We start from the raw sequence: 22,022 nt of genomic DNA, 5'->3' as shown, positions 1-22,022 counted from the left end.
GCATAGATGCGATTGGATGGCGGTCTATGTACTTTGTCGTAATGCCCAATTAAATCTCACTATACTTATCATGTCATGTATGTGCATTGTTATGCCCTCTCTATTTGTCAATTGCCCGACTGTAATTTGTTCACCCAACATGCTTTTATCTTATGGGAGAGACACCTCTAGTGAACCGTGGACCCCGGTCCATTCTTTAATACTGAAATACAAATCTGTTGCAATACTTGTTTTTACTATTTTCTCTCGCAAACAATCATCTTCCACACAATACGGTTAATCCTTTGTTACAGCAAGCCGGTGAGATTGACAACCTCACTCGTTTCGTTGGGGCAAAGTACTTTGGTTGTGTTGTGCAGGTTCCACGTTGGCGCCGGAATCTCCGGTGTTGCGCCGCACTACATCCCGCCGCCATCAACCTTCAACGTGCTTCTTGGCTCCTCCTGGTTCGATAAACCTTGGTTTCTTTCCGAGGGAAAACTTGCTGCTGTGCGCATCATACCTTCCTCTTGGGGTTGCCCAACGAACGTGTGAAATACACGCCATCAAGCTCTTTTCTCGGCGCCGTTGTCGGGGAGATCAAGACACGCTGCAAGGGGAGTCTCCACTTCTCAATCTCTTTACTTTGTTTTTGTCTTGCTTTATTTTATTTACTACTTTGTTTGCTGCATTATATCAAAACACAAAAAAATTAGTTGCTAGTTTTACTTTATTTACTGTCTTGCACTCTATATCAAAAACACAAAAAATTAGTTTACTTGCATTTACTTTATCTAGTTTGCTTTATTTACTATTGCTAAAATGGCCAACCCTGAAAATACTAAGTTGTGTGACTTCACTAGCACAAATAATAATGATTTCTTATGCACACCTATTGCTCCACCTGCTACTACAGCGGAATTCTTTGAAATTAAACCCGCTTTACTTAATCTTGTTATGCGAGAGCAATTTTCTGGTGTTAGTTCTGATGATGCTGCTGCCCATCTCAATAATTTTGTTGAACTATGTGAAATGCAAAAGTATAAAGATGTAGATGGTGACATTATAAAATTAAAATTGTTCCCTTTCTCATTAAGAGGAAGAGCTAAAGATTGGTTGCTATCTCTCGCCTAAGAATAGTATTGATTCCTCGGACTAAATGCAAGGATGCTTTTATTGGTAGATATTATCCCCCTGCTAAAATTATATCTTTGAGGAGTAGCATAATGAATTTTAAACAATTAGATAATGAAGATGTTGCTCAAGCTTGGGAAAGAATGAAATCTCTGGTTAAAAATTGCCCAACCCATGGACTGACTACTTGGATGATCATCCAAACCTTCTATGCAGGACTAAATTTTCTTCGCGGAATTTATTGGATTCAGCTGCTGGAGGTACCTTTATGTCCATCACTCTTGGTGAAGCAACAAAGCTTCTTGATAATATGATGGTTAATTACTCTGAATGGCACACGGAAAGAGCTCCACAAGGTAAGAAGGTAAATTCTGTTGAAGAATCCTCTTCCTTGAATGATAAGGTTGATGCTATTATGTCTATGCTTGCGAATGATAGGACTAATGTTGATCCTAATAATGTTCCATTAGCTTCATTGGTTGCCCAAGAAGAACATGTTGATGTAAACTTCATTAAAAATAATAATTTCAACAACAATGCTTATCGGAACAATTCTAGTAATAACTATAGGCCATATCCTTATAATAATGGTAACGGTTATGCTAATTCTTATGGGAATTCTTACAACAATAATAGGAATACACCCCCTGGACTTGAAGCCATGCTTAAAGAATTTATTAGTACACAAACCGCCTTTAACAAATCTGTTGAGGAAAAGCTTAATAAAATTGATATTCTTGTTTCTAGAGTTGATAGTCTTGCCTCCGATGTTGATCTTTTGAAATCGAAAGTTATGCCTAATAGGGATATTGAAAATAAAATTGTTACTACAGCAAATGCCATCCAAGTTAGAATTAATGAGAATATAAGATTAATGGCTGAATCGCGTGCTAGGTGGGATAGAGAAGAAAATGAAAAACTAGCTAAAAAGGAAAATGTAGCTAAAGTTTGGACGATTACCACCACTAGCAATGCTAATGATTCATATGTTGCTGCACCTCCTACTATCCATGATAAAATAATTGATGTTAGCAAAGCTTCTACTCCTAGTGCAAAGCGCGCAAAATTACCTGAAATCGCTAAAACTGCTGAAACTGCTTGTGATAAAACTGCTGAAATTTTTTCCAACCTTGGGGATGATAATCCCATTGCTTTAGATTGTAATGATTTAGATTTTGCTGATTGCCACATCTCTGAAGTTATAAAGTTCTTGCAAAAACTTGCTAAGAGTCCCAATGCTAGCGCTATAAATTTGGCTTTCACAAAACATATTACAAATGCTCTCATAAAAGCTAGAGAAGAGAAACTAAAACTTGAAACTTCTATTCCTAGAAAGCTAGAGGATGGTTGGGAGCCCATCATTAAAATGAGAGTCAAAGATTTTGATTGTAATGCTTTATGTGATCTTGGTGCAAGTATTTCTGTTATGCCTAAAAAAGTCTATGATATGCTTGACTTGCCACCATTGAAGAATTGTTATTTGGATGATAATCTCGCTGATAATGCTAAAAAGAAACCTTTGGGGAAAGTTGATAATGTTCATATTATGGTTAACAATAACCTTGTCCCCGTTGATTTTGTTGTCTTGGATATTGAATGCAATGCATCTTGCCCCATTATATTGGGAAGACCTTTTCTTCGAACCGTTGGTGCTACTATTGATATGAAGGAAGGTAATATTAAATATCAATTTCCTCTCAAGAAAGGTATGGAACACTTCCCTAGAAAGAGAATGAAGTTACCTTATGATTCTATTATTAGAACAAATTATGATGTTGATGCTTCATCTTTCGATGTTACTTGAGTTACACTTTCTCGCGCCTAGCTGAAAGGCGTTAAAAAAGCGCTTATGGGAGACAACCCATGTTTTTACTACAGTATTTTTGTTTTATATTTGTGTCTTGGAAGTTGTTTACTACTGTAGCAACCTCTCCTTATCTTAGTTTTATGTTTTGTTGTGCCAAGTAAAGTCTTTGATAGAAAAGTAAGTACTAGATTTGGATTACTGCGCAGTTCCAGAATTCTTTGCTGTCACGAATCTGAGTCTATCTCCCTGTAGGTAGCTCAGAAAATTACGCCAATTTACGAGCATGATCCTCAGATATGTACGCAACTTTCATTCAATTTGAGCATTTTCGTTTGAGCAAGTCTGGTGGCCTAATAAAATCCATCTTTACGGACTGTTCTGTGTTGACAGATTCTGTCTTTTATTTCGCATTGCCTCTTTTGCTATGTTGGATGAATTTCTTTGATCCATTAATGTCCAGTAGCTTTATGCAATGTCCAGAAGTGTTAAGAATGATTGTGTCACCTCTGAACATGTGAATTTTTATTATGCACTAACCCTCTAATGAGTTGTTTCGAGTTTGGTGTGGAGGAAGTTTTCAAGGATCAAGAGAGGAGTATGATGCAATATGATTAAGGAGAGTGAAAGCTCTAAGCTTGGGGATGCCCCGTGGTTCACCCCTGCATATATTAAGAAGACTCAAGCGTCTAAGCTTGGGGATGCCCAAGGCATCCCCTTCTTCATCGACAACATTATCAGGTTCCTCCCCTGAAACTATATTTTTATTCGGCCACATCTTATGTACTTTGCTTGGAGCGTCGGTTTGTTTTTGTTTTTTGTTTTGTTTGAATAAAATGGATCCTAGCATTCACTTTATGGGAGAGAGACACGCTCCGCTGTTGCATATGGACAAATATGTCCTTAGGCTCTACTCATAGTATTCATGGCGAAGTTTCTCCTTCGTTAAATTGTTATATGGTTGGAATTGGAAAATGATACATGTAGTAAATTGCTATAATGTCTTGGATAATTTGATACTTGTCAATTGTTGTGCTCATGTTTAAGCTCTTGCATCATATACTTTGCACCCATTAATGAGGAAATACTTAGAGCTTGCTAATTTGGTTTGCATATTTGGTTTCTCTAGAGTCTAGATAACATCTAGTATTGAGTTTTGAACAACAAGGAAGACGGTATGGAGTCTTATAATGTTTACCATATGTCTTTTATGTGAGTTTTGTTGTACCGTTCATCCTTGTGTTTGTTTCAAATAACCTTGCTAGCCTAAACCTTGTATCGAGAGGGAATACTTCTCATGCATCCAAAATACTTGAGCCAACCACTATGCCATTTGTGTCCACCATACCTACCTACTACATGGTATTTATCCGCCATTCCAAAGTAAATTGCTTGAAGTGCTACCTTTAAAACTCCATCATTCACCTTTGCAATATATAGCTCATGGGACAAATAGCTTAAAAACTATTGTAGTATTGAATATGTACTTATGCACTTTATCTCTTATTAAGTTGCTTGTTGAGCGGTAACCATGTTTCTGGGGACGCCATCAACTATTCTTTGTTGGATATCATGTGAGTTGCTATGCATGTCCGTCTTGTCTGAAGCAAGAGAGATCTACCACCTTCATGGTTGGAGCATGCATATTGTTAGAGAAGAACTTTGGGCCGCTAACTAAAGCCATGATTCATGGTGGAAGTTTCAGTTTGGACACATATCCTCAATCTCATATGAGAATAATAATTGTTGCCACATGCTTATGCATTAAAGAGGAGTCCATTATCTGTTGTCCATGTTGTCCCGGTATGGATGTCTAAGTTGAGAATAATCAAAAGCGAGAAATCCAAAATGCGAGCTTTCTCCTTAGACCTTTGTACAGAGCGGCATGGAGGTACCCCATTGTGACACTTGGTTAAAACATGTGCATTGCAAAGATCCGGTAGTCCAAGTTAATTAGGACAAGGTGCGGGCACTATTAGTATACTATGCATGAGACTTGCAACTTGTAAGATATAACTTTCATAACTCATATGCTTTATTACTACCGTTGACAAAATTGTTTCATGTTTTCAAAATAAAAGCTCTAGCACAAATATAGCAATCGATGCTTTCCTCTTTGAAGGACCATTCTCTTTACTTTTATGTTGAGTCAGTTCACCTATCTCTCTCCACCTCAAGAAGCAAACACTTGTGTGAACCGTGCATTGATTCCTACATACTTGCATATTGTACTTGTTATATTACTCTATGTTGACAATTATCCATGAGATATACATGTTACAAGTTGAAAGCAACCGCTGAAACTTAATCTTCCTTTGTGTTGTTTCAATACCTTTACTTTGATTTATTGCTTTATGAGTTAACTCTTATGCAAGACTTATTGATGCTTGTCTTTAAGTACTATTCATGGAAAGTCTTTGCTTTATGATTCACTTGTTTACTCATGTCATCACCATTGTTTTGATCGCTGCATCCACTACATATGTTTACAAATAGTATGATCAAGGTTATGATGGCATATCACTTCAGAAATTATCTTTGTTATCGTTTTACCTCGCTCGGGACGAGCGTAACTAAGCTTGGGGATGCTTGATACGTCTCCGACGTATCGATAATTTCTTATGTTCTATGCCATATTATTGATGATACCTACATGTTTTATGCACACTTTATGTCATATTCTTGCATTTTCCGGAACTAACCTATTAACAAGATGCCGAAGTGCCGATTCTTTGTTTCTAGCTGTTTTTGGTTTCAGAAATCCTAGTAAGGAAATATTCTCGGAATTGGACGAAATCAAAGCCCGGGGGCCTATTTTCTCACGAAGCTTCCGGAAGTCCGAAGGAGAGACGAAGAGGGGCCACGGAGGGGCCACACTATAGGGCGGCGCGGCCCCCTTGGCCGCGCGGCCCCGTGGTGTGGGGCCCCCGTGCCGCCTCTTGACCTGCCCTTCCGCCTATAAAAAGTCACCGTGACGAAACCCCCGGTACCGAGAGCCACGATACGGAAAACCTTACCGAGACGCCGCCGCCGCCGATCCCATCTCGGGGATCCGAGAGATCGCCTCCGGCACCCTCGCCGGAGAGGGGAATCATCTCCCGGAGGACTCTACACCGCCATGGTCGCCTCCGGAGTGATGAGTGAGTAGTTCACCCCTGGACTATGGGTCCATAGCAGTAGCTAGATGGTTGTCTTCTCCTCATTGTGCTTCATTGTTGGATCTTGTGAGCTGCCTAACATGATCAAGATCATCTATCTGTAATTCTATATGTTGTGTTTGTCGGGATCCGATGGATAGAGAATACCATGTCATGTTAATTATCAAGTTATCACATATGTGTTGTTTATGATCTTGCATGCTCTCCGTTTCTAGTAGAGGCTCTGGCCAAGTTTTTTACTTTTAACTCCAAGAGGGAGTATTTATGCTCGATAGTGGGTTCATGCCTGCATTGACACCTGGACGATGATGTAGAAAGTTCTAAGGTTGTGTTGTCGTCTGTTGCCACTAGGGATAAAACATTGGCGCTATGTCCGAGGATGTAGTTGTTGATTACATTACGCACCATACTTAATGCAATTGTCTCGTTGTTAGCAACTTAATACCGGAGGGGTTCGGATGATAACCTCGAAGGTGGACTTTTTAGGCATAGATGCGGTTGGATGGCGGTCTATGTACTTTGTCGTAATGCCCAATTAAATCTCACTATACTTATCATGTCATGTATGTGCATTGTTATGCCCTCTCTATTTGTCAATTGCCCGACTGTAATTTGTTCACCCAACATGCTTTTATCTTATGGGAGAGACACCTCTAGTGAACTGTGGACCCCGGTCCATTCTTTAATACTGAAATACAAATCTGCTGCAATACTTGTTTTTACTATTTTCTCTCGCAAACAATCATCTTCCACACAATACGGTTAATCCTTTGTTACAGCAAGTCGGTGAGATTGACAACCTCACTCGTTTCGTTGGGGCAAAGTACTTTGGTTGTGTTGTGCGGGTTCCACGTTGGCGCCGGAATCTCTGGTGTTGCGCCGCACTACATCCCGCCGCCATCAACCTTCAACGTGCTTCTTGGCTCCTCCTGGTTCGATAAACCATGGTTTCTTTCTGAGGGAAAACTTGCTGCTGTGCGCATCATACCTTCCTCTTGGGGTTGCCCAACGAACGTGTGAAATACACGCCATCAGTGGGGATAATACTCTAGAGTATTGGGTGAATCACTGCTGTCATCTAATTCCCACAAAACTCCATCCCTAATCCACTAGGTAGGGGTAGAGTATTGGGGATGAAAAAAATTACACTAAAAATTTGGGGAAAAGTGGGGATAAGTGGGGATTAAACTCTCTCATACTCTAGCACCAAACATGCATTCAGGATAAGTGGGGATTTAAAATTTGGAGCGGATTATCCCCACTAATCCCCACTAAAACTCTAGTACCAAATAAGGCCTTAGTGGGAAAAACAGCTTGGTAAGATTGCTCATCAACCTTGATTAAATTCCATTGGTGTTCCCCTGGAACAATCCATTCCAGCTCTTGACCACTTGCTGAGCCGTCAAAGAGCCACCATCAACAATAATTTTACCAACCTTGCCATTATCGTGTTTGAACTTTAGTTCATCCGAAGCCGGTATGTCGTAAATTTTTCGCATCGTTCAAGGACGTTTGGCGGACCAGAGTTCCACCTAAGATCAAGGTGTTCCTCTGGCAACTGATCCGGGGGCGGCTGCCCTCGGGGGAGCAGCTGCTTAAGCGACACGGTCCTTCCAATGGATTGTGTGCGCTCTGTGGTGCCTGGGAGGATTGCAACCACATTTTCTTCACCTGCCCAACTGCGAGACTGATGTGGGCTGGGGTGAGGGATCTTCTTTCGTGCAACTGGAACCCGGCAGGGGCCGGGGAGTTCATTGCACTCGCATAGGGCTTGAATAACCCCCTCCGTAGGCTAGCGTGTTCACGTTTGCGGCGCAATGCTGGACGCTTTGGAACATACGTAATAAGCTAGCTATAGAGGGAAAGAGGATCGGCAACCCGACTGACGTTTTCTATCAACTGTCTATACATATGCAGTGATGGAGGGTTCTGGTCAGACAGAGGGACAGGACCTGCTGGACTTGGCGGTGGGCGACGTCAGGAGGCTCTACGCGCGGACGCGGTCTGAGAGGACATGACGCCCACACCTACACCTTGAGCGGCTACACGGGGCTTTGATGCTATCAGGAGACCCTTGGTGTGTGTGTGTTAGGTCATGTCGTGAGGAGTTGGGAGCTCTGTATGAACTTGTGGGCGAACCTTAATCTTTCTATGTGTGTGGGTGGCGTTGCGTTGTATCGAAACTATGTTCCGTGTGTGGATTTATCTATAAAGTTGGGCTGATGGGCCTTCTATTTAAAAAAAAAAGTTTGCTACGACAGATACCATACATGACAGCAGTGGGTTTCTTCATTTTCAACAGATGACAATCTTCCTTTTTATGCAGTGCACTCTCGCAGTAGATGCACAAAACAGCTGTGTATATATCGGCCATATGCCCAGTCTGATCACACCTGAAACACAAGGTTTTGTCTGATTGTTTTGACCCCTTTGAAGCTACATGTGAACCCGTGGCCATCGGGGGTTCCATTGGAACTACCTGCTGAGCTGCAGCAATGGACGATTGAGGCAGAGACGAGGTCGAAGACGTGACCACTATCGAATTCCGCAATCCCGAGGCTGATTGGGACGCGGCTGCAGCCACGTGAGAGTCAGAAGTGGAAGGCGGCCTAGGAAAAGAAGGAGCAGGACGGTTAGTGCGGCCTCTGCCACGGTACCCGCCCCTGTAGCCACTGCCATTGGGATGGCCATTAAATTGCTGCCGATATGGACGTCGGAAAGCATTACCATTAGAACCTTGAGGATAGCTATTTCCACTATCATAAAAGCCTTCATCAAAAGAATTTGAACCTTGAGGATAGCTATTTCCACTATCATAAAAGCCTTCATCAAAAGAATTTTGATCGGACGACGACAGTGTTAGAGCATTATTTCCTTCTTGAAGGCGTCGTTTTTGGAGAGTCTATATTTCAGGTGTTGTCTTGGTGGTGGATGTATTGCTATTCTTAGGGCCGAGTTACTCTAGCGGAACTTTTGTTTCTTAGTTTTCTTTTCTATTTTTTGGCTGTGTGCATCCGTAGTGCCATTAGGATGGTGCGTTGTTATTGGTATCTTTTGATATTAATATATTCATCGAAGCCATGCTGGTTATCTGTCCAAGAATTATAACCCTGATTGGATCCAGCGCCAAAGCCAAACTCATACCTTGAATTAGGAAATTGAGAGGGCTGGTAGTTTGGAGCATTCCTCCCATTGAATCCGCCTCTCGTAGGATCCTCCTGTCCGCCGCCAAAACCATCCTGGCGAGGTTGGAACCTCGGTGGTGGAGCACACATCTGCTGGTTCACAATTGCAGCCCCTCTCATCGGCGGTTGATTATGTTGGGGTCGATCGTCTCGACCAGCCATCGCCGCAGCCAAATTTTGGCTGGCGCAGAACCCTGGAGATTGGATGCGATCGCGAACGCGAGTGTTTTTTTTTTTTTGAAGTAATCGCGAACGCGAGTTACTGCCGAAGGTAGCCCTAGGTGGATACGCAGGCAAAACCTATACACCGACCAGGTCGGTGGCTACCGGCCACCGCACACCCCCTGGTCGGGTATGGGCCAGGCCCATTTGGGTCTGTTTAGCCTGTGTAGTTTGTTTTTGCTTTATCTTTTTTCTTTTCTGGTTTCTTTTTCTGTTTTCTTTTCTTTTTTCTGTTTTCGGTTTTGTTTATATTTTTTTAGATTCGAAAATTTTAATTTTTAAAAATTGTTCAAATTGAGAAAATGTTTAAATTCAAAACCGTTCAAATCTGAAAACCGTTCAAATTTGAAAATCGTTCAAATTTGAAAACCGTTCAAATAGGAATTTTGTTCAAATTCAAAAATTATTAAAATTTTAAAATGTTTAAATTTAAAATTTGTTCGACTTTAAAAAATGTTCAAATATAAAATTTGTTCAAATCGAAAATTGTTCAAAGTACAAAATTATTCAAATTAAAAAATTAAAAAATTGTTCACATCCGTATATGGGCCTGGCCCAGAAGGCAGTTGGGGTGTGCGGTGCCCCGTTTGCCACCGACCTGCTCGGTAGCGAGCAGCCCCCGGATACGCATACGACGTAAACCTCCAGGGGATCTGCTGACCACCCCCTCCAGATCTTTGTTGGGCCGGCCCACGATTTGCTGAGACTGTTTGCTGTGGATTCAGTGCGGACGGGCCGGCCCAAGTTTGTTTTTCTTTTTTCTTTTCTCATTTTTCTCTGTTTTAAATCTGAACAGTTTCAAATTTGAACAAAATTCGAATTGAACGATTTTCGAATTTGAACAAATTTCAAAAATTGAACAATTTTTCGAATTTGAACAAATTTTGAAATTGAACGATTTTCGAATTTGAACAAATTTTGAAAATTGAACGATTTTTCAAATTCGAACAAAATTTTGAAATTGAACGATTTTCGAATTTGAACAAATTTTGGAATTTGAACAAATTTCGAAAATTGAACGATTTTCGAATTTGCACAAATTTCGAATTTGAACAATTTTCGAATTTGAACATTTTCGAATTTGCACACTTTTTGACTTTGAACATTTTTGAAATTTGAACAAAAAGAAGAAATAAAAAATAAATAAGAAAGAAAACAGAAAAGAAAAAGGAAAAAGGAAAAAAATAAAAAAACGAAAAAAGAAACAGAAAACAGAAAACCGAAATAGAGACAGCGAACTGGGCCTGGCCCATACCCGACCGGGGGTGTGCGGTGGCCGGTAGCCACCGACCTGGTCGGTGTATATGTTTTCCCAACCTCCAGCATCTGCCCTTTTTGCCACGACAGCCAAACCCTTGTGGTTTGGGCCGCGGTCCAATGGACTTCGTGTAAGGTAATGGGCCTCATGCCCGGTTATTTCTGAAATTTGAAAATTGTCAACGCGAGATCTAGATCTCCTTGACTGACGGTGTGTGTATTCCGGCAATGGACGCCGGTCACCTCTCTTGGGGCACCAGACGTAGTTGATCTGCAGATAGAAGACTTTCGATATCGCAGCTGGCGATTTTTCAGTCTCTGTACTTTTATCCATTCAGTAGCATCGAAGTTCTGTAGTAAAAAAGTCGATGGCTCAAGGACCGGAAGTCTGGACTCGATTGCCGGCGATGAGGTCCTGTAGGGAGAAGGACATACCTTAGTTGGTGATGAATGTAGTTCTAGCGCTGCCAACCTCTGTTGTCTCCTTCGTTGCAAAAGCTTTACTTGACGATTCGTCGACGACGACGGAGGTTTGCGAAGTGAGCCAACGTGCAGGCGATGGAGATGAGATTGATGTCTCCGCATCATCGGCGTCGCTCTCCTCGGGGAGCAGCCAAAATTTACCTGATGTGGCCTCCGGCGAGACTCCAGCCGAGCCGCCCTCCGTGTGCATCCGTCCGCCTATCCCTCCGGTATTTGGGTTTAATTTTAGATATAGATGTATTTAGTTAATAAATTCATCTAGATACATCCATCTCTAGGTAAAGTTGAATCAATTAATTTATATCGTATGGAGTACTCCCTCCATTTTTGTTTAAAGGGCGCCCCTCCAGTTCACATTTTTTTCAGAATTGAGGCGCATGCCATTAATTAGACCCGATTAATTCTCTGTTTCCTTTCTCCTTCCGTTGTATGCATGCAAGTGGGAACAAGGACGAGCCGTAGAGGTATGTGGAGGTGTGAAAAGGGATGAGTTGCATGCAAACTGTTGGTCTCCTTGTTGCACCGCGTCCTGTCCGTTCATGTATAAAAGTAGAGCCATTCCTTCCTCTTCTCTGAGCCAAGGAGCAGGAAGCCAACATCGAGAAGCGAAGCGATGTTGAGGACGAGCACTGCAAGGTGGAGGATGAGCAAGGCAAGGTGGAGGGCGAGCACGGCAAGGTGGAGGGCGAGCACGACAAGATGGAGGGCGAGGACGGCAAGGTGGAGGGCGAGGACGGCAAGGTGGATGGCGAGGACGGCAAGGTCAAGGGCGAGCACAGCGAGTTGGAGGCTACTGATGACGAGATGGAGCTCACAGAAGGCCAAGTTGAAGAACTGGAGGATGAATTCCATAGGGTTTACACAACCATTCAAGATCTGTTTCTGAAAATTGATGGTGCAACTAATCTGCGAGCTGGCGATTCAAGGATTTCGGTGAGGGCACGGTACGTCCGCACAACTAATCTCGCAATGCGACGGAGGGCCACGGTCCAATCTTCATGTGATGCATGCATGTTCCCTCCAATGTGCCGTAATTGTGGTGTCCGTGGCGATTCTTCGATATTCCGTTGCCTTGCTTGCTCTCTGCCGGTTCCTATGGACGTACTACCTTGTGAGATGTGTGCAAATCCACTCCTCTATGACGACTATTGGTGCAAGGACTGCGCTACTACTATCGGAATAGGTGAAGATGGTGTGTGCTCCCGTTGCGGTAGCAACACCACTGCACTTGCCGAAGAAGACAATGAATTTGTGCATGAAACCGAGTTAAATTAGGGTTCAAGTTGAGGAAGAAAAAGACTTTACTTGATCTTGGATGTGAACTATGGAATGAATTTATTTGCCTTTTATGTACTGTCGCAATGGATTATGTTCATGTTGATCATATGTTACTTAAACTAATATAACATGGCAGAGCTCATGTTGAGGATGAAAAAGACATGACTTGATCTTGGATGTGAACTATGGAATGAATTTATATTCATGTTGACCATATGTTACTTAAACTAATATAACAGAGAAGTTCATCAGCATGTAGACAGAAGTTCATAAGCAATTAACAGAGAAGTTCATCAGCATGTAGACAGAAGTTCATAACCATTAACAGAGAAGTTCATCAGCATGTAGACAGAAGTTCATAAGCAATTAACAACTAATATAACATTGCATTAGAAATTCATCTTGAGTTCAAGTGCTCAATTGCCATTACAATTCATCTTGAGTTCAAGTTCCCAATTGCCATTACAATTCATCTTGAGTTCAAGTGCTCAATTGCCATTACAATTCATCTTGAGTTCAAGTGCCCAATTGCCATTACAATTCATCTTGAGTTCAAGTGCCCAATTGCCATTACAATTCATCTTGAGTTCAAGTGCTCAATTGCCTGCTCAACATACTCTCTATCAATTGTCAAACGAACCGGGAGAAGCCCTTTTCTCTCTAGTGCTTTTTTCTTCAAGTGAGGAACCGCATAGTGGATACACCCCTTATGCTTGATGATTTCTCTCATGCACGCTTGATGACTCAACCAAATCCTATTAAGCTTTTGATGGGGATACTCAGCTAGGGATTGATTAACCTATGACACATGAAATGTAAAACAAGAAAATCTAATTATGTAAGCATGAGAAAATCTTACTATGTAAGCATGGGTAGTTCATGTGTTTGTATGACAATCTTAGTATGTAGGAATGAGAAGAGTGATAGATGGAATACCTTTTGGACAATCTCGGGTAGGGTCTTGGGCATCTTTTTATGGAACATTGCTTGAATTGAGGCAAACCATCCAAGATCTAAAATGTTTGTGTCAGGAGAATTAGGTGGTTGGTATATCATCCTAATATCCCAACCACCTCTAGCAGCCTCTTGCAAAAATACTGGATCATCTGGCTTTATATGTGTTTTACCATTGTCCTGCTGCACATAGATGGTATTCCATCTATCACTCTCCGGCCACTTCTCCTTTATAGCTGGCAGGACATATTTCACCAAATACTCTCTACTTTTCTCTCTGTCCACTTTATCTGCGGGCTTCAGCTCCCATGCCCCCCTCAACCTACGGATGTACAAACAAATATGCTCAAACATATGAGAAAGTACATCATAATATGCACATAGTTCATAAGCAATTCCGTTCAAAGAAGTACCAACCTATTGTGACTCTTCTTTTGAGCTTGCACCCACTCGTGTAAGCCCATACCCCAATCTTGCCATCAAAAACACAATTGCCTTGAGCATCATACCTAGGTCTAGCCATTGCGGATAAGAACATAATTTTTTGAATGTGATTTTTATGTTTACATTCCCGTTGTGGTGCATTCTCCCTATGACTCAAGTACATGTTCTGGGTCTTCCGCGTGCGATAAAACCACTTCTCATCTATATGAACCACATCCATATCTGCCCTGAATGTGGGATTAACACCACCTAGAGCTGTTATGCTACATCTTTCAAGATGCATAAGAGCATACTCTAGACGTGCCCTTTGGTTTGCATCAGTCAAGGCGGGCTTCAATTCACTTGTTATTCGACGAATTTCCTTCGTCTTCAACCTATCAAGTTCATAAGTGTTATTCTCACCTCATTTCACAAAATTGACAATAATTGATAAGTATTAGTCTCACCTCCGCCAAATAGTGGTAGTAGACAGGTTTAGATGTCCAGCAACAGGTGGGATGGCATCCAATGCATCTAAGTTTAAATTTATCTTCTTCCTTCCTGATTTAAGCTTCCTATTGTTTTTTACCCCTGTAATGCCGCCACCTTTTTTAGCATCTTGCCATACCCTTTGCACTACTCTCCTAGGACAAGCACAAGCTATTGCAACAGCTTTAGACACTCCATGCTTCAATCTATTACCCGAACCATTACGGGCAAGGATTTCAAAGCATATATGTGCCGCTTGTCATCTCGTACCGCATCGCCGTCTAGTCTCCTTGTTTAACATAACATCTGAATGCATTGGAAAAATAATTACTTGCTCAATTCGAGTACATAACCAATTGACAACAATTCACAGAGAATATCATAAGCTATTGACAGATAAGTTCATAAGCTATTGACAGAGAAGTTCATAAGCTACTGGCAGACAAGTTCATAAACTATTGGCAGAGAAGTTCATAATCATAATTATAGAAGTTCATAACATATGACAGTGCAGAATTACATAACGGATTTGCAGAGATGTGCTTACTCAAATCGAGTGATTGTTTTTCGGTTTGAACATGCTCTTGACTAGGAGGGAATTCATCGGCATGGGCAAAATTTGGGTTGTATCCAACCCCTCTGTAGCCAATTGTTAAACTCTCTCCATTGATCATGTCCTGCCCATTATGTCCTTCAATCATGCACACGTGAAAAAAGGAAATACACATTAGACAAGATACAGAACAAGAGTACATGATCTACATGTAGGGTTTAGGGTATACCTTGTGTCGTCGCAGCACGGGACATGCCACCTGCGCCGGAACCGAAACTGAAACCCATGGACTCACTGCCGCCAATCCCGCCGCCGCTGCCGAACGAGATCCCGCCGCCACCATTGTCTAGGGTAAACCCCACGAATGCTGAACTTTCGTTCCCTGCGGTGGCTTCCCCGGCCCCGCCGACGGAGGTACTCCAATTCGATGAACCGGCCTCGTTAGGTGCCGGAGGACGAGATGGGCGTGCGAGGCCGACGCGTCGTCGAGGCAATGTCGTTGGAGGAGTCCACGGCTCGTAGCCACCAGTGCCGATGGAGAAAGTTTGCATCGACGCGCGCCCGGTGAGACCAAGAGGACGAGGAGGATGAACTGCTCCTGGTGGCGGCGATCTTGCTTGGAAAGCCATCCGCGAAAGCCCACGGAGGCCGAGCGGAGGAGGGCGGCGGTCTGATTGACCTTGATGTGGCGTCGCCATTGGAGTGAGATGGAAGAGAGAAGCTGCGAGATGTCTGTTCCTCTGCCTCCATCTGCGCACGTTTATGAAGAGATCACTAGCGGGAAGATTGGCGCGAGGAGTATGAAAAATTGGTTTTCAAAATCGCAGCGGGGAAGATCGGCGCGAGGATTTGGCAGTGACGAATTTTGGGGAAGAACGGCGCCAGGTTTTGGGTTCTATCGATGGAAAGTGAGCGGGGAGAAAGGAAGGAGTGCGGGAAGAGGGAACTAACCCGATAATTTTGAGGTTGTAACCGTCTCGACCAATGCATGCGAGGAAACGGCAGATTAATTGGCCGTGGGGTTTACTAAGCGTTAATCTAGCGATTTGTTAGGCACATCTCATTAACCACCGATCCAATTTTCACGTGCGAAGCCCACAATATCCCTCCAATCGACATACACCTTGGTCCCAGAGATTTTGCAGCCACGCCCTTTTTAAAAAAATGGAGGGAGTACCAAAATAACACACTCATAATTAACAAACCAAGTTGGTTAACATGCTAAGGGCGAGCATTTAGGGTCTATTCATAAACAGAATGTTGAGAGCGCGCTCGATTGCACACATTTTTTCGAACGAAACGCATTGACTTGCTCTTGGCTGAAATCAAGCATGAACTCTCGCTCACCAACACAAATTTTTACTACTCGAGTACTTTCTTTTTGCAGATGCAGGAAGTTTTGAAACTGAAAAATTTTGATTTTGGAATTTTTGAAAATAAAGGGCTACATATACTTCGGCCTCCGTTGCAGTTTTCGGTTACCTCTATATATATTATGAATGTTTACACCGCTCCTTGTAGAATGAAATGATTGGATACAATGCTCAGCAAAATGCACATTTCGGAAAGGAACATAGAACACATATAACACAAACACGAGTTTAGGCGCACACGTACGGATCCTTTCTTGAAGACACACACAGTTAGGGCCAAATCAGCACGAGTGGAGGTGCTACCTGGTAACTTAAAATCCATGGATCCAATTCTCGACAAAAAAAATCCTTCGATCCATCGTTAATGATGAAGTCGGCCTCGATCGGAGAACTGAAGTAGGTAAGCCAATCAATAGAACTGAACTTTGGACGTGTATCCGTTGCCGCCCTTCCATCCAGCCGGGATAACATTGTTGGCGATGAGCTTCTTGCCGGAATCGCTGGTGATGCGCAAGGACAATGGCCCCTTGAGCGGGTTGCCGGAGTCGCGCCTCCAGACGGCGCCCACGGAGCGGTACATGGGTTCCCAGATCTTGGTGGGGCGGCCGTCCTTGGACCGCATGACTTCCATCTTGACCACGGTCCCATCTCCGTTGAGGTGTTCTGGCATCACCGGGAAGTAGTATGGGTTGGCACCCTTGAGGATATAGAAGGTGATCTTCACGCCCGGCCAGTTGCAGGGCACCCTCCTGAACTGGATGCTGATCTTGCCGGCGCGGCGGAGCTGGGCGTTCCGGCCTGGAAGCGCCATGGCACCGAACGCCGTGCCGCTGAGGTCGAAGTGGTACTTGGCCATGGGGCCGTCGTTTATATCGGTGATGACGACCGTCTTCGCCACGTTGGAGCACTCGGGGTAGTTATTCTTGTTGCATTTTATCTGAAACACAGCAGCATGTTAGCAGGCCGGGCAACACATTGGTCGACATCAGTTTGAGTTTGACCAAACTAATTAAGGGATCAGCAATCATCAACTATGACATTGCCGGCGCCATATGCGTGGTAGTGTGGTAGTACCTGGTAGCAGGCGCCGCAGCCGGCGCCGTCCTTGAACAAAGCCTGGTTGCCGCAGGACGTCATGGAGAAGAATGGTGCCTTCTGGCTGTTCTTGAAGTTACAAGCACCACCTGCAAATAGATCGGTCGCCATTATTAGTCCTACTGCTGATTGGGTTGGCACACTGCGTGGTGCAACGCAAGAACATTGCGCCGGAATAGCATATAAGCGTACCGCCGTTGTCGGGGCCGGCGCCGTTGGGCTTGCCGTACCAGGTGGCCTTGGCGGGGAGCCAGGTGGAGCTGTAGGTGGTGCCGGAACGGACGGACGTGACGAGCATGGAGAGGAGTGCCACAAGGGCGACGGTGTTGGTGGTGACACCGGCCATATTGGCACTACGGTTTCTATGAATCTCCTTAGACTTGCTGGAGTGGTACCACTCCTGTTCGTGTTTTGATGGCTGGGCGGGATGGCATTTGTAGGCATGCCAACAGGCAAAACGTGGTGAGAACGACGAGTCGGCGTCAATTGCAGTTGCACCCGACGACGACGTGTATGCAACTACGGCCTGTATAGAGCTACGAGATCGCGTGAAAGATGGAGGCTCCAGTTTACGTGCGTACAACTACAAGATGACATCTTCAACGAAAATGAAATTAAGTTACAATCTCGAAGTCCACTTGTAATTAACTTAGTTCTCAACAACCTCATTTTGTAACTTGTAAGTTGTAACTCATGATTAACATGAAGAGAAAATTCCTTATTTGACACTGCTATAAAATGAGGTTCCCTATTTGACACCGGACAATATTTTCTTCCTTACTTGACATCTAATCTTAATTTGTTTCCTTGTATGACACTGCCATCAGTTCCATTACACCATTCCGTCAAAAGTAATTTTGCTGGTCCAAAATACCCTCAAGTCGCAAGCCCATTGAACTAAAGAAAAACAATAATCCTAGACTTACGTACGTGTAGCATTACTCAAAGAAAAAAGAAGTATTAACATATTTGGTACCACAACTTGCAGCTAAATTGCATTTTAGTCCCACATATTGCAAAGTGGAAACCGGTGGTACCACAACTTGTATAAAGTGAACAAATTTAGTCCAAACAGTCCGAATCGTCCACACGTAGGTTGCGTACTTGATTTGTTTTTTTTGCAGTGAGGTCCAGAAAATAACGAGTAATACGATTCAGCATTGCTTCATGCGCTGGGATGATTTTTTTTATAGAAAGGCACATCGTACTCCTGTATTTCAGTTATTCTCCTCTCCTCTGCCTTACCTTTTCGGCAAGAACAGAAACATCGGCAATTTCGGTGAGGTGGCAGAGACAAGGCAGCGGTTAGTTGTGTTAAGCTTCATGCACTAGCCACTTGAACCAAAAGTCCGAACTGATGGAAAGGGCTAGGCAATCTACTTATACACTTCAACACCCCCTCTCACGTGTGACGGGAAGACGAGAAGACACGTGTAGAGAGGCATAGAGGCAGCGGGAGACCGAGTGCGGCAGGAGGCTGCGAGGAATTTAGAATAAATTGTGAAAGCCAGGACTCGAACTTGAGACCCTGTGCTCTGATACCATGTTAAGCTTCATGCACTAGCCACTTGAACCAAAAGTCTGAACTGATGGAAAGGGCTAGGCAATCTACTTATACACTTCAACAAGTTGCGGCGACGACGGATCCCAATGGTCATGCACTACTGGGAGTACTTCGAAGATCCGTCGCACTACGGTACTGGTCGCGCCCTTGTTTTTTCTCTCTCGCGCCCTTATGTTGCTGTTCATTGTGGTGCTGCTCGTGGAGGCGACGGTGGGCGCATGATCAAGAGGATTTTTACTAGTTTGTAGTGGTCGAATCTATGGGGAAATAGTGGAAATAGCACTCACGATGAACCTTGCATCCAGGTTATAGTCCAGGGATAAGAATTGGGTGATTGCAAAGTCAGCAAGGACTTAAGTGAATTGGTTCAGAGATTAAAACGGGGTGAATTGGTTCAGAATTTGATGTCTAGCTTATTTCAGAGAGTAACTGTTGCTTGGCTGCCATAATTTTGGACCAATATTTGAGAGTCCGCCGCAACGTAAATCTTGTTGATTTCCCAGGTGTGTGCATACTCTAGAGCACTGAGGCACGCCTAGGCTCAGCATGAATCAGTTCTGAACATGTGCCACAAAACCAGCTCCTGAACCCACTACCTCCCCCGATTCATCCCTACACCTTACTAGTAGGGAAAGACTCATCTGTGGCACACCTAAATGCTTATTCTGTGGCGCATAGGTGGTGAGCCACAGAATCCTCGCCATAAAAATTAGATTTCTGTGGCGCACTAGCCCATGCACCACAAAATATTGTCTTTCTGTGGCGCACTATTGTCTCGGTGCGCCACATAATTAGTTTTAGGAGCGCCACAGAATTAGTTACCTATATAGACGATTTTTTACTGCTTGCTATACACATACAGTTTATATACAACAATATACATATATTACACAGGTTATATAGAACAGTATATAGATATAATATAAATAGCATGAACATCATCATCACATTAATTAGAGCCTGATCGAGATACACATATAGTCTTGATTCATACAAAAAATTTACATACAAGTCTTAATTCATACAAAGTTCATCATCTCGAGATACAAATAGATGAGAGTCCTAAACCCTAACCCTAACCTAACTCTAACCCTAAACCCTAACACTAAACCCTAACCCTAACCCTAACCCTAAACCCTAATCCTAACCCTAATCCTAACCCTTTTTCTTGTTGCTCTTGCTCTTGGACTTGTTCTTGTTATTGCAGTTAAATTCAAGTCCACTCTTGTCATTGGGGAATTGTTGCGCACTCAACATCTTGTCAAGTGCGGATTTCCCTTCATGACACTTTTCCAAGTCTTTCTTCAAAGAAAGGACTTGGGCCCCGAGCTCTTTTATTTCCTCTACATTGTTAGTAGAAATACAAGTACTAGAGGAAGTAGAAACTTCATTGTTAGAGCAACAAGGCGAAACAAGTAATCCAATATAAGATGTATCAATTATATGATTAGTTGGATTACTAGGACTAGCACATGGCAATATAGCATTTTTAGTAGAGGTTGTGCTAATTTCCACATGAGGCCCACACGATGTTACCTTAGTGATACTAGCCTCATGAGGAAACTTTAGCCCATCATAGGAGATTAGGAGATCCTCAAGAGAGCCCGAAAGCATTTTATGACTTTCTTCCAATTCCCTATAATTGCTAGTTAGCAAATCAAGTTGAGCACTTAGCTCAAGATTCTCCTTTAAGATAGATGCTTCACAAGAAGTAGAGTTAGTAGCACAAGCATCATCAATAGATTTTTCTTTTTCAAGCACATAAGATTAATTTTTTGTGTAAGAAGAAAATTAGTATGCTTCTCATCTTTTAGCTCTTGCTTGAGGAGATTTATTCTTAGTCTCCTATCTTCAATATGAGACTCTAACTCCACTATGGTTTCTTTGTATTTATTCATGGTTTCCATAGAGTGTTCGACACTAGCACGAGCTTCTTTATTCCCATGAAGAGAAGCATATACAAGCCCCATATCATGCAACAAAGCATTACATTCTTCATCATTATCATTCTCATCATCATCATCACTCTCATCATTAGTGTTAGGAGTCAAAGTAGGAGATACCTTTGATCCATTTGCCATAAGGAACATGTGCATACCGGAGGATGAAAATGGGGATATTCTTGAATCCCCATTTGAAATCATGTCTTGATCCATAGAGTGTTCGATTTCCTCTAAATTGTTAGTCAACAAAAAACTAGAGGAGATAGAAGCATTTTGATTATGGAAATAAGACAAGGCAAGCATATCATCATGAGATGTGTAAGCAATTTACACATGATATGCAAGGACTATCAACACAAGCATGTAGATTATTTTTAGTGCTAGATGTGTTTAAGTCCAAAGAGGAAACATTGCAATGGGATAGAGATGAAGAATCATCACTATTGAGCACAATATCAACATTGCAATTTTCCTCACCACTCACCATTTCATTACCTTGTGTCTTGCCACACGTTGGTGAAGTGGATGAAGATGACAATACATCACGACCGGAGGTGGAAGCAACTTGGAGCTCTTCATGATGTGAAGGTGATGAGAGGTCCTCGGAGACACCACCGACCAAATGAGAAATGGATCCACCAAACATTTCCTTAAGCTTGATCCACATCTCATGAGACGACTTTCGCTTTATATATATCAAGAACCTAGGAAAATCTGGTCACAAGGGGAATAAAAGCTCATTAGATACTTGAGCTTCAAGATGTAAGTTTTTCTCATCCTCCAAAGATAGATTTTGAGGATCCATCGGAGGAGAAAAACCTACATCTAGAAATCACTCTATATTTGGACACAAGGTCCGAAGATTACAAAGCAAGCGATTTCTCCACAAAAGATAATTTGTGCCATCAACAATGATTGTGTCATTGTGCACTATATTACTAGCCAACATCTTTACTCTCAAGACGGTGAAGCCTTAAACAAGGAGAGACCTTGCTCTGATACCAATTGAAAGGATGAGATGTCGCCTAGAGGGGGGTGGGGCGAATAGGCGTTTTAAAAACTCGATTTGGCTTGTAAGAATGCGGAATTCAACTAATGTTTCTTTTACAAGCACAAATCCTAAATATG

General features: G+C 42.8%; 1 protein-coding gene across 1 annotated transcript; it reads right to left on the bottom strand.

Annotated features, from left to right (window-relative positions):
* Positions 1-16,701: 16,701 nt before the first annotated feature.
* Positions 16,702-17,733, bottom strand: LOC124672715 (expansin-B2-like). The gene is made up of 3 exons (XM_047208898.1): positions 17,580-17,733; positions 17,367-17,476; positions 16,702-17,229 (listed from the first exon to the last, which is right to left on the bottom strand). Exons 1-3 carry the CDS (start codon positions 17,731-17,733, stop codon positions 16,702-16,704), a joined length of 792 nt encoding a protein of 263 aa, XP_047064854.1.
* Positions 17,734-22,022: the final 4,289 nt, after the last annotated feature.

The sequence above is a fragment of the Lolium rigidum genome, chromosome 1 (genome assembly GCF_022539505.1).
Source record: "Lolium rigidum isolate FL_2022 chromosome 1, APGP_CSIRO_Lrig_0.1, whole genome shotgun sequence".
NCBI classification, from domain to species: domain Eukaryota; kingdom Viridiplantae; phylum Streptophyta; class Magnoliopsida; order Poales; family Poaceae; genus Lolium; species Lolium rigidum.
Note: the sequence above shows the minus strand (reverse complement) of the source record. Positions and strands in the feature narration are given on the sequence as shown.

What these genes read in the sequence shown, in the direction of transcription:
- LOC124672715 (XM_047208898.1), bottom strand. Translation starts at nt 17,733, where the DNA reads ATGGCCGGTGTCACCACCAACACCGTCGCCCTTGTGGCACTCCTCTCC. An exon ending in CGCCGGCCCCGACAACGGCG is followed by an intron (nt 17,477 to 17,579) that starts GTACGCTTATAT and finishes ATCTATTTGCAG; the next exon opens with GTGGTGCTTGTAACTTCAAG. An exon ending in GCTGCGGCGCCTGCTACCAG is followed by an intron (nt 17,230 to 17,366) that starts GTACTACCACAC and finishes GCTGTGTTTCAG; the next exon opens with ATAAAATGCAACAAGAATAA.